Source organism: Anas acuta, chromosome 14, assembly GCF_963932015.1.
Source record: "Anas acuta chromosome 14, bAnaAcu1.1, whole genome shotgun sequence".
NCBI lineage: Eukaryota > Metazoa > Chordata > Aves > Anseriformes > Anatidae > Anas > Anas acuta.
Window position 1 is genome coordinate 1,826,331 of NC_088992.1, and position 12,338 is coordinate 1,838,668.

Consider the following 12,338-nt stretch of genomic DNA (forward strand, 5'->3'; position numbering starts at 1 on the left):
TAAGGGGCTGGCTTTCGCCATGCTCCCTGTGTTTCCCTGCCAAAAGCCACGCTCCATCCTGCTCCATCCTGCGGTTGCTCGCCCCCAGCCAGCACCACCCCCAGCACTGCAGGCAGATCCCCTGGGGGAGGGATTCCCCACTGTGCAGCCTCACCCCTGGCCTCCTCCAGAGCCCTGGGAGGGAGAAGGAGCAAAGCAGAGCTTGTCATGAACAGCATCGTGTGTGCCCCTCACTGCCGTCACCCAAAGGCTTTGCCGTTTGTGTTGGGCTGGGCAGGATTTCTGCCCCTCGCTCCCCAAAAGTGGTGCTGGGTGCTCAGAGCCTGGCCTGGGGGTGAAGATCGGGACGTCTTGTCTTCGCTCCAAGGCAATTCTGCAAAGAAAAAGCATTACAGGTGTGTAGGAGATAAGACAGGGAAGATGCTCTTCGTCACTGCCACCAAAAGAAGCTCTGAGCGGCTCCGGCAGCAGCCCGGGTTGCGCACGGGTGACTCTGGTGTCACCGGCGACGTGACAGCTCTGCCTCCAGGTCAGGTTCTGGTGGACTGCTGAACACCACGCATTTCACCACACACACATTAGCCAGCAGAGCCTGTGGCAGTCTTTACTTAATATAGTACAGGAGGGAACCCATCCCAAACTGCTCTTCATGGCAGCTTAACCAACCATCGCAGTGAAGGTGGGATCACAGAGCGGTGCCAGTGCCAGTGTGCCAAATCCGTCACCCTCTGCTTTTGTAGAGCACGTCAGGAACTTTCTGATTCCATGCAGTTGATGCTTTTTGGTGTCACTTCAAGTACAGGCTTCCTAAGAGCACCTGATTTCAGGACATTGCTGACTGAGACAGAACGGTGTCCATCCCAGAACGGTGAACACCACTCATGGAACAGCAGTCGAAGATTTGATTTGGTTTTAAATACAAATATTATTTAAGATTTCCTCCAAATTAGGGAAACAATCCCAGAGTTGGGATCACCCCAGACCGAGTAAACGTGATGAAATACTTGTATCAATGTCCTCCTCTGCGTCTCAGCGCCAAAACAACCAGCAGATCACTGGGATGGGATGAGAAGGAATACACTGGCGATTGCAGGGTGCTCCGAGCCAAAAGGCCAAGCAGGTCCCTGAGATAAGACCGCTATCAGATAAAGCCCAAGGGGGACCGCAGCACTGCAGGGCATCGGGGATGGTGGAGCTGGTGGAGGCTCGTGCTGGGCGAGGAACTGGGTGGAGCGGCGTGCTTAATGGCCAGTCATGTGTTTGCCTCTCAGAGCACGTGGATTATTCCTTGTTCATGTTTTCGTGCAAGCACAAGCCGAATCCAAGTGCGTATTCCTGCGTTAGGTGCGTTGGTCACCAGGCGCTGCGAGCAGCGGTGGGGGGCAAGGAGTGGGCTTTGTAACCCCGGCGTGACGAGCGTCCAACACAGGGCAACGCTGGTAAGAGCCAAGTCGGTATTTCCTTGTTTCAGCCCAGAGATAACAAAGGAGCAAACAAACATAGGGCATCCCAGCCGAGGCAGGTCGTTCTCCTTGGAAACCTGCTGTGCAGACACGGGGCACAACGCGGGGAGGAAGGCGGAGGTTTACCGAGTGGGATCTTTTGGGGTTCATACAGCAGAAAGAAGTGGGGATTTAGATCTAGGACTGTTAGTCCTCCTTGTGCATTTCTGTCCTAGGTGGGTTTATTTGTAGCCTGGTGCCAATTCCTGACAATAATAGCCAGCAAGGAACATAATAGTATAAAAGTCATATATCAAGCAAGGCACTGTTCAAAATTCTGTCATTTAAACTATTTATGGTACGTTACCATAAACATTATCGTACACGTTGCCATATACAAGTACTGCCATACAGACACATCGGCCCATTGGACCAGGAAGCTCAGGATTCATTTTATTTAAAGCCAGCTGAGGGGATAAAAAACAAACCATGGGAGGTTGGAGCTTGAAAGGAACTACAGCATGATCTTTTTGGTCAATATTTAGGTTGTGTAAGAGGTGCTGTGGCTATTTCTCTAGATGGATTCGCGCTGGAACCTCAAATACCTTCTGCCATCTCTTTTTCGGGTGACTTTCATGCTACCTCCCAGCACCCTGGATTTCTGGGCACCTTATGCTGAGGAGACAACCTGTGGCCTCCTACAGGCCAGAGGAGTTGTAAATGTCCTTGTGTTGTCCCTACCTTGTTTGTGCGCCTCTCTGCTTCTTTATTTGTTTAATATACCTAGTATGTTATATCTGTATTTACACTGAAAGCTCACTGGGGAATGGTGCCTCACCCAGCACAAAGACACAGACCTGACTGCAGATAATACCAAAATATACCCAAAAACATTAATCAGCCAAAAAAATTGAGAGTTGAAAGAAAGCAATGGACACTTACAGGGGTGGGCATTCTTCCACACTTAAACCCAAGCTTGGGCTTTTTATACCTTAATCTTTTAAAAAAATAAATAAAAGAAGAAACTTCCTCAGTGCGGGCAGAGTACGACGTGTCACAACGTTTGTCTAGGCTGCCCATGGATCTTTCTGCCTCTTTCCCGAGGTGCCTTCCCATGTCTCCAGCTGGAATATCTTCAGTATTCCTCTGGACTGAAGGCACCTTGAAACCACTGGATGCAAATCTAACCTCACTGTCACCCAGATCCAAGGGAGCGGGGAGGAATCCTGGTGATTTCGATAGCCTGAAGGAGCTGGAGGAGAGGGCAGAAAGCCAGCGCTCACACTTTGTGCCTTCTAACACGATGATTTCAAATCAGCCCAGCACCACACACAGCCCAGGCCAGGGGATGCCTCCATTGCCCCACCTCCCTTTTTTTTTTTTTTTTTTTTTTTTTTTTTTTTTTTTTTTCCCCATTTGCACTGAAAATGGATGATTAGCAATGTACACCTGACTGTCAACTACTGCCCAACGTATGGCAATGTGGCAACGTGAGATCAAACACCCTGCAAGTGCTGACCACCGACAGCAAAAGCCAGATCTCAGCTGGGAGCCTTGAGAGAAGGGGCACTGCAAAGAGGCTGTGACACAGGTACTGTCAGGAGGAGGAACCCCGATTAAAGGCTGGGCTTTTACACCAGTTCAGTGTATCACCACGGCTCAGCAGAACTGCGGGCCCAGAGGCACCCTGGGGTGCTGGGGCTCCTGCAGGGTGGGGGTCCTGTCCCCGTGCTGCAATGCTCTGGGTGTTGGGGGGGCACCGGGCAGGCCTGGGCAGCTCATTGCATGGTGCCGTGAGAGCATAAATGCAGAAGGTCAGGGACATCCCTTATAATTTTCACCTGTTTTATTTCCTTTTCTGCTGGCTTTCCTTCTGCCACCCTGAGTGTTGCTGTGCCCCTGCTGCATCCCCCCAGGACTGCTGCACACGCAGCACTGCCCTGCTTTGGTGCTGCTCCAGGGGGATGTGCACGGTTTGGACCCGGGCAGCCCCGCAGCAGGTCCGGGGGCTGTGTGCCTGCCTGGGGGGCCGGGTACCGGACCCTTCCCATCCCTCTCCCTACGAGCAGCCCGGGCCCGAGCCAGGTTCCCACCGGGCTAAAAATCCCCCCACATCGGTGCTGCGCTCTGGCCGCTTCCATTCCTAAACGATGAGGGTCCTGGAGCCTGCACCGGGGGGCTCATCGAGCTCCATCTGCGGGGACCTGCAGGCGGGACGGGGGGCACCGGGAGGGCACCGGGAGGGCACTGGGGGGGCACCGGCGGGCGGGATGCGTCCCTGAACCCCCTTGGGGGCGCGGAGCTGAGCTCCCCGGCTCACTTAGGGGCAGACCCCGGTGACACCCACCGGCACCCGCAGGTCCCCATCGGCCCCCCGGTGCCCCCCGCGGTGCCGCGGCGGGGGCGGTCCGGGGGCGGGTCCCGGCGGTGCCGCTGGTGCTACAACAGCCTGATTTCCCCGAAGTGATGCTGCGGGCGGCAGCCAATGCGCGGTGCGACCGCCCCTGGCCGGGTGGCCGATTGGTTGCTCGACGGGCGGCCCGGGGCGGCGGGGAATCCCGGCCGCCGCCGCGTTATACCCGAGGGCGCGCCCCGCGGGCGGCACAAGGCGGCGCGGCGGGCGGCGGGCGCGGACGGCTCGGCTCGGCTCGGCTCGGCACAGCACGACACAGCACAGCACGCCTTGATTTGCCTTGCTTTGCCTTGGCTCGGCTCGCTTTGGCTTGTCCCAGCTCCGGATTGCACAGCCCCGCACGGCGAGGTGGGTCGCGGTGCTCGCCGCCCCCCGCTCCGGCAGCAGGAGCCCCGCGGGGACCGTGGGAGCGGTCCCGGGGGCACGGCTCGGCTCGGCTCGGCTCGCCAAGAGGGGGCAGCGCCGGCTTGCGCCGTGCCGAGGAGGCTTTGGGGGCGTCCCGGCCGCCGCTCCGTGCGCGCTGCGGGGCGCAAAGCGCAGGCAGCGGCCCCGTGCCCCCGACGGGACGGGACGGGACGGGACGGGACGGGGAACAGCGGTGGCTCTGCGGGCTCTGCTGGCGGCTCCGCTCCGCGCCCCAGCGGCGAGCCCCGGAGCCGGCTCCCGCTGCCCCTCTCCGCGGCAATGCCCGGCCCGGGAGCCTCGGGAGCCGCTGCCGCGACGGCGCCGGGCTGGGGAAGTTTGGGGCCATTGTTTGGGAAGTGCCGGTGCGGCCGCTGCGAGGCGGCGCAAACAGGAAACTCGGCCTGCAGGGGAGGGCGGGGAGCGGCCCCCGGGCTCCGCTCCGCACCGCGCCGGGCTGCGGGGGGCGCCGCTGCTGCCCCGGCCCGGGGCCGCGCACGGAGCTGGGCTGGGCTGAGAGCGCCCGGGGGGGACACGGGGAGGTGGGGGCGGACGGGGCTGTAATGGGACCGGGGGGCTGTGATGGGACCGGGGGGTCCCAGCCCGCTTCGTTCCCAGCCCCGCCGCTGGGCGCCGCGGGTGCGCGGAGCTGGAGGGCAGGGGACAGGGGACAAGGGGACACGGCGGTGGGGCTGCTGCTGACCCTCTGCCTCTGCCACAGCCACCATGCCCGTCTCCAGAATGCGCATGAGGCCCTGGCTGGAAATGCAGATTAACTCCAATCAGATCCCGGGACTGATATGGATTAACAAGGTGAGGTGTGCGCCTTGGGACCGCCGGCTCTGCATCGGTACCCCTGCTGCTCCTAAGTGGGCACTAAACATAAGGCAGGATCGTGAAGCAAATGGAGAAAACTTGCATGCATTACGTGTTTATTTCCAGAAAAGGTAGCTCCAGTTAGCACAGAATGTAGCACTCCGTTGTTTTTTTTTTTTTTTTCCTGATAATTTTCCCGGGAGGGAAATGATAAGCCAGAAAAAATGCAGAGCAGAAAAGCTCCCAGGCTACTTTTAACTCTTGATCCCCACTTGAACTGCCTCTCATCCCAGTTAAGCAGCTACTGTTGCACTCCCCGCTGCGGGATGGGGCTCAGAGATTTGGCTGGGAATAAACTCTGGACTTGTCTCACTTCGGTGCTGGAAGCACATCTCTGTAGCTGTACCCCAGGGTGAGGTCATGAGGCTTATTGAATCATTCTCTGATTCTCCTCAAGAAGAGACCTCAAGAAGTCTCTTTCTCTGAAGTTTCCATATCCATCCCAGGGTATTACTTAAGCTAGGATGTGTTTTTCTCAGGGTTCATACAGGATTTTAGGGGTAACTATAAAAGGGATCTCTATCCAAGTGTACATGGGAAATGTGCTGCAGTTTGTGATACACTAACAGACTAGAGGCAACATCCTTCAGTGATTCTGGGATAAGCTTGGTAACGTTGCTCATTGCTGCTGTACCACACTGTGTGTAGCTTTCCTGGTTTCAGAGCTCTTAAAAGCCTTACATGCACTGAACAAAACAAATGAACAACAGTTGTTAGATGAAGATGCAGGTTTTTTTAAAGTTTCTGAGCTGCCACTGATAGAATTCTTTGTTAAATCCATCATTACAAACTGGCATTCGATGGTTTCTTAATTCAAATTTTTATTGGTTTTACTTCAGGATAAGATGATGTTTCAAATCCCCTGGAAACATGCAGCTAAGCATGGCTGGGACATGGAGAAAGATGCCTGCCTCTTCCGGAGCTGGGCCATTCATACAGGTGCGTGCTGGCTTTAGATTTCCATCAGTTATAGCAATATCTGAAATGAAGCATTTTTGTCTTGACTTACACCTCAGGTGTTAGAATGACTTTTAATATGTCAGAGAAAAGAGAAAAATGTCTTTTCTGGGGAGGGCTACCACTGCAATGCAAACACTAAAGGTTCACCCCATCTTTTATTAATAGGAAGATACAAAGTTGGTGAGAAAGATCCTGACCCGAAAACCTGGAAGGCAAACTTCCGCTGCGCTATGAACTCCCTGCCTGACATCGAAGAAGTGAAGGATAAAAGCATCAACAAAGGCTCCAGCGCTGTTCGAGTTTACAGGATGCTGCCCCCCTTGACAAAGGATCAGAAGAAAGGTGAGCGCACAGCATCCAGCTGGTGCCAGGCAGCTCCCGCTCCGCTTAGGCAGGGCTATAACAGACCCGGTATAACAGACCTGCTGGTGGCACCAGGACTGCTGGCAAAAAAAAAAAAAAAGCTTATACAAGCAGTCCCTTTGATCCCAGGTTCTTTAAAGATGCCTAATGGCATCGCCCAGGGTCGAGCCGGACTCTGCTGCCAGCTGAGCAGGCTGCTCAGGGCTGTGGGAACTCACATTCGTGTCAGCCGTGCAGCCTTTCTCACATCTGTCTTATTTTTATTGAACAGAAAGGAAGTCAAAGTCTTCAAGAGAAGCAAGAAGCAGGAGCAAGAGAAAGGTAAGTGTCTGTAGAGGTAGCAGAAGGAGCTAGAGGTTTTGGTGGTTTTCATGCTACGATTTTTTCATATGGGAACCTGGGTGCTCTTAGCCAAGTCTTTCATGCTTCGTTCTTATTTTTGTAGCCGTATGAAGACATGAGGACGGAGGAGTCAGCAGAAAGACTAACCAACACTCCTTCGACAGATGACCACAGTGGCTACACCGTTCATGACTACACGGGGCAGGATGTGGAGGTGGAGAGCCCGTCCATCACCTTAGGTGAGGCTCAGTTTTTAGCTCAGAGCAGAGAGGAAAGTGCCGCTTGTGCTAAAGCCACAATTTCGTCACCAAAAGACAAAGATGACTCTGGGGACCGTGCCTGGCTGTGCCGTAGATGGGCAGGGAGGAAGTGGTGGTGGTGGTGGTGGTGGGGGCTGCGATTGCCAACGGCTCCTGGTGTGTCCCACAGATCTCTCCTCCTGCGAGGTGAGCGGCTCCCTCGCCGACTGGAGGACGCCGATGGAAATCGCCATGGCTGACAGCACCAACGACATCTACCAGCTCCAGGTGTCCCCCCCGGGTTCGTCCTCAGAAGGTTGGTGTCACCTCCTTCCTACCTGGGTCTTTTGTCGGTCTCCTGGTGCTAGCCCTGCTGGGGCAGGTTGGAGGCAAGGGTGAAGGTGTTCCTGGGGTTTGGGGAGAAAAAGCTGTCTTGTAGGAAAACCAACCTCCACCCGGTGGATTTGGGTTTCTGGAGCTACCAAAATGGCCAGGTTAGAAAAGCAAAGAGCTGGTACAGGCCACCTGCAGGAGTAGGTGCTCCCAGGTGAAGGGCTCTGCAATGCCATCTGCTCTGCGCGTGTGGGCAAAGGACAAACTTTGTCTCACCATCGTGGCACAAAGAGGTCAGCCACCAAGAGGAGGAGAGATCTCTGCCCCTGGTGCCCAGGGAGGTGGAACTTCTGAGGCAGCTGGAAGGGGCAATGTCAGGAGCAGGACAGAGTTAGGTGTGCTAGTGACAGTGGAGGTAGCTTCACCTGCCAAAGGAAAAAAAAAAAAAGAGACTTATCCGTGTGATTCTTCACTCTGGATGCAAATGTTCTCCCTCTGGGCTACCTGCTTTGGTGATTCCTGGGGAGGAGCAAGAGGTGCGGGTGTCACCTGCAGCTGGGGTGGAGAAGGGCCACGAGAGCTGTGCCGTGGAGCTGCTGGTGGGCTTCAGACCCACAGCATCTCCTTGGTGCTGTGTGTGGCTGCAGTGGGGTGCCTGCTCCGAACCTCCAAAAAGCCTTCTGCCTCTGGAGGAGCCCTTCAGCTACTGGGGGGGAAGAAAAAGGTAGTGGTGGTGTGTGACAAGCACATGGAGCGGGCTGTGGCGGTGAAGAAGCAGGAGCGTGGGGACCTGTGGGAAAAGTTGACATCTGTTTTCTCTTTTTTATGTGCTTACAGTCACAGATGAAGATGAAGATGAAATGAAAGCGAATATTTTTAAGGTAAAAACAGCCCTTCTGTTCAGAATAAACTTGGCCAAAGCTGCTGTGTGCACTGAGATAGGAAGGGAAGTAGCTGTCTGAGCCCTACACGAGCTGAATGTACACTTCCTGTAATACAAAACCCTAATTAAATGAAGAGGCCTGAGAAATGAAATATAAAAAGAATGTGATTTTGCAAACATGAACTGGAGATGACACATACATGGAAGTATTACTTTTATTGTGAGAGTCAGTGGAAGCTACTGAGTACTGCTAGAAGGAAAGGTTGCTCTGTTAGAGTCTGCAGCAGCTTCGATTTCTCTAGCAAGGCTTTTTTTTTATTTTTTATTTTGCCCTTCCCTCCGTCTCTCATGTGTGTGGCTTTTAATCTGTGCTTCCAGACATGGCACGCTCGTCCCACTGATAAGGGGATGTTTTATTTTTTTTCAAGGAAGGTGCTCCTGCTCTCCCTATTTTGCGTTAACCTAATTTTAATGGGGAATTTTATATAATTTCGCATGGTCTAAGTGAAACCTTTCCTTTGCTCTATTCACCGTCACAAATTTTAATAGGCAGTAGGGAATTTACATCTTGCATATGAGAGCCTGTACTTTTTTTTTTTGTAATTTTCCCCTGTCCCTGTAAATTTCAGGCTTTTTTACCATCCCCTTACTCTCTTTCAGCTGCTCGAACCGGGGCAGGACTGGCACACGACCAGCGTCGGGGGGAAAGGCTTCCTCACCAACGAGCCGGGCACGCAGACCATGTGCAGCACATACAGCTACAAGGACCAGGACGGCGAGATCGACACGTCTTCAGGTACAAAACCTTGGTTATTGCTTACAGTCCAGGGTGGAAGGTGCAGGCGAGGGTTTTCAGGAAAGAAACTAACTGGGCGGGGAGAAAGCAAACAGAGGAATTCACAGGGGTCTGTGTTGAGGTTCCTAAGTAGCCCGTCAGATGTCTGTAAGGAATTTGTTGGGGTAAAAAGGAAGAGAGGAAAAATGCCTCCAGTAGCAGCTTAACTACAGGTTTACCTTAAGGTTACGTATGTGTGTAGTATGCCAGGTCTTGGGAACTCCTGCTTGGGAACAGTAGCTTACACGGGAGAGTTTAATTAGAAAGTATTTGGAGCATTTTTAGCAAAATTTGAACCTAGGATATTTGCTCACCTCCGAGGAACGTTTTGTTTCTGGGTGTGTTGGTACGCAGGGGCTCTGGTGCTCCCGCTGCCCGGGTTCGGTTCTCACCCTGGGTTCTCGCCCTTATCCAGGGGAGATGGATTTCCACGCGTTTGACCAGAAGAGCAGCCTGGAATTCTCTTGGCTGGACTCAGTGAGACCCCTGCAAACCATCTCCTGTGGCTTGTAAACCCCCGGCTCCCGCAGGCTGTGGACTGCTTTTGTGTAGAGACTCCAACCCTGAAGAGAATGGTAGAAGTCCTTTGTTACTGACTGGAAGAAGACAGTAGCTGTTATATTCCGTTTTAACTCGTAGGCCTGAAAAAGTTAGCAAGAAAAACTCCATCACAAGCAGAGGAATCCCGTCCCGGTGGCGGGACCGCTGTGCCCAAGGCAAACAGCCCGGCCCCGGGGCACCCCGAGGCTGAGCTCGGTGCCCGCGTGCGGCAGCTCCTGGGGACCGGGGGCCACCGCTGTCCCCCCACGCTGGCGGCGAGCACTTTACCCACGGAGTGCTTAGGAGAGACAGTGCGGAGGAGTTTGGTTTGGTTGCTGCTCACTTGTGCAACACTGGTGACATTATCAGCTTAATGACTGTCATTACACGTAGAAACAAATTGCACTAATTGGCCTTCTCTTCCTTGATTTACTCCAGCATGTAGTTTTGTCTTCAGATCTTTCAACTCGTGTACATAACTTAGACCAATAAAATGTGAAAATTCAGTTTAGGCTTCGCTTCCATATAGTACACTTATCCAGGCCCACTCATAGGACGTTATCTGCTCGTAGGCATGCCGGATCCACTTCCACGTAATAGTTGAAGAGCGGCTGCATGATCCGATTTTTGCACTGGTAGGGGCAGACCCTGTTATTTATACGCTGCCCTTCAGAGCTGTGTTTTAGTGCTCCTCATGCTGGTAGGAACCCCACAGTACTGTATGCAGCTAGCTGCCACAGCCTGCGTGCCCTGGGCGAGGGTGTGCAGAAGAGTGCAGGGTGGAGGAGGTTCTAGTTCATACTTAATACGTAGGAATCAAATCACTAAGCTGTAATAGACTATTTTTCTTGTACATTTTATTTTTGTATATAAAATGTTGTATATTTGTTTTAATAAAAGTGTTTTATATATGACATGCTTGCTTTTCCTCGTTGGAGAGTTGGGAGGGAATGAATTCCAGATTCCTTGAAAACAGCCGAGCAGCTGTGCTGCTGACAGCCAGCGAGAGGGGTTATTCCGTGTGAGTCACGAAAGCCCAGGGAATTTAAAACGGGCTGAGTCATTTCCCCTCCTGTCCCAGGGCAGCTGATGGGAGGAGTCCTGCTCATCCCAGGCCCCGTGCACGTGTGGGGCAGCTGGCCCACACCTGCCACCGTTAGCTCCAGAATTTAGCAGGCCGTGTGCTGTCTCTGATGGAGGCTATCCAAAAACACACCGTGTGCCAAGCCTGCTGTGGGTCTCGCTGCTGGCAGCGCTGCGGGCTTCTGTGCTGGGAGCAGTGGCAGTGAAACGAGCTGCAGAAGTTCGGTTTGCCCCCAGAAAAAGCACAGGCAGCGGTTGAAAGGCAAGGGGAAAGCAAGTTTCCTTTTCCATTGTGTGCGCTCTTCCTCAGCCATGCATCGTGGCCCAAAAGGCTTGGCGTTACCGCACCGCCTCAGGTGGCTGCTGCAAAGCCTGTCCAGCTGCAGACACTGGCATCGGGTGCTGCGTGGAAACCCCCTCCCTGAACAATGCAAATTCATTCCTCAGCTGAGCTGTCAGCCTCTGAGATCATGTCGGTGGTTGCTGAGGGGCTCCTCAACGTTCCCATCCACCACCCTGGCTACCGAGCAGCCCTCGTCCCCTGCGCATTTGGGACATCTGGCCTGGAAAAGGGCTGCTCTGCTTGTCTTTGGAATAAGCTGTACTGACTCTAGTTCCCGCTGAAGCTCTCCACCAGCAGCCTTTTGCCACACAGCTTCAAACACACACTCGCAAAACAAAAACCTTCTGGCACGTGCCCAGGAGAAGCGATGTCCAGGCGCGTTACGTTCCCAGCTAGCTCACCCAGCCTGGGAAGCGCATACCTCACAACTCCTCACCTTGAATCCATTTAGATCTTTTAGAATTGTGCAACAGTGACCTTTGGGGATAACTTTGTTCACAGAGCCAGCAACCGTGAGGGCGGATGGAGGATATCAGCCTGGCCCAGGCTGCAGGAACCAAGCAGACACCTCCTACAACCTTGGCGCAGGCTCTGCCACGGCTCCAAGTGCCCGGCACAGACAGGCGGCCGTGGGGCTTGCAGGGGGAAGTCCGTGCTGGACTCTTTGCTCAGACCCAGCACCCCTGGGCTGGCAGGGGAGGATGGCCTGGGACAGCCCCCGTGGACCAGCCTCGTGCCAGGCCGATGGCAGGCACAGCTCCTGCCACCTCATGCCCAGGGAGCGATGCAATTTCTACGCTCATCAGTGCAATGAGAGGAAACGGGGCTGGCTCAGGAACCTCTGCAGCTTTGTTACCCGCTGGGGAGGGAGAAGGGAAACTTTCTATGATGCAAAGAGTACCCAAAATAACAGAGATTAATTTGCCCATTCATGCGTTACAGGATTGTCACGGTGATGCTCAGATACAGGAGCGCAGCACCCGTGCCGGCACAGATTAAAGGGCTGACCAAGATTTGAGGACTGAAGTAACAGCAGCCGGTGCCTCACAGCCCGGAGCCGCGGGCACGTGAAGCGTCTCGTTATCGGGATGCAGGAGGTGCTTCCTCGGTCATCTGCCAAGCTGGCCACACACGCGGTGTTTTGCCAAGGCAAAGTGTTTTTGGCTTGGTGGAGCCCCATGACTGGGCGGAATTTATCAGTCCGGGCCCTTCACTGGGTGAAGGGCTGCCAAGATCGACGCTGCTTGTTTGTTTTGCTTGTTGTTGATGATGTTTTGAACTTTT

The 12,338-nt window shown here is 54.1% G+C and overlaps 1 protein-coding gene across 1 annotated transcript; it reads left to right on the forward strand.

The window, feature by feature from the left end:
• Positions 1 to 4,016: 4,016 nt before the first annotated feature.
• On the forward strand, positions 4,017 to 10,542 carry IRF1 (interferon regulatory factor 1). Its single transcript, XM_068698125.1, has 10 exons — positions 4,017 to 4,203; positions 4,979 to 5,070; positions 5,973 to 6,072; positions 6,259 to 6,435; positions 6,728 to 6,777; positions 6,902 to 7,037; positions 7,228 to 7,353; positions 8,208 to 8,251; positions 8,914 to 9,049; positions 9,504 to 10,542. Exons 2-10 carry the CDS (start codon positions 4,984 to 4,986, stop codon positions 9,599 to 9,601), a joined length of 954 nt encoding a protein of 317 aa, XP_068554226.1. The 5' UTR covers positions 4,017 to 4,203; positions 4,979 to 4,983; the 3' UTR covers positions 9,602 to 10,542.
• The last annotated feature ends 1,796 nt before the right edge of the window (positions 10,543 to 12,338 follow it).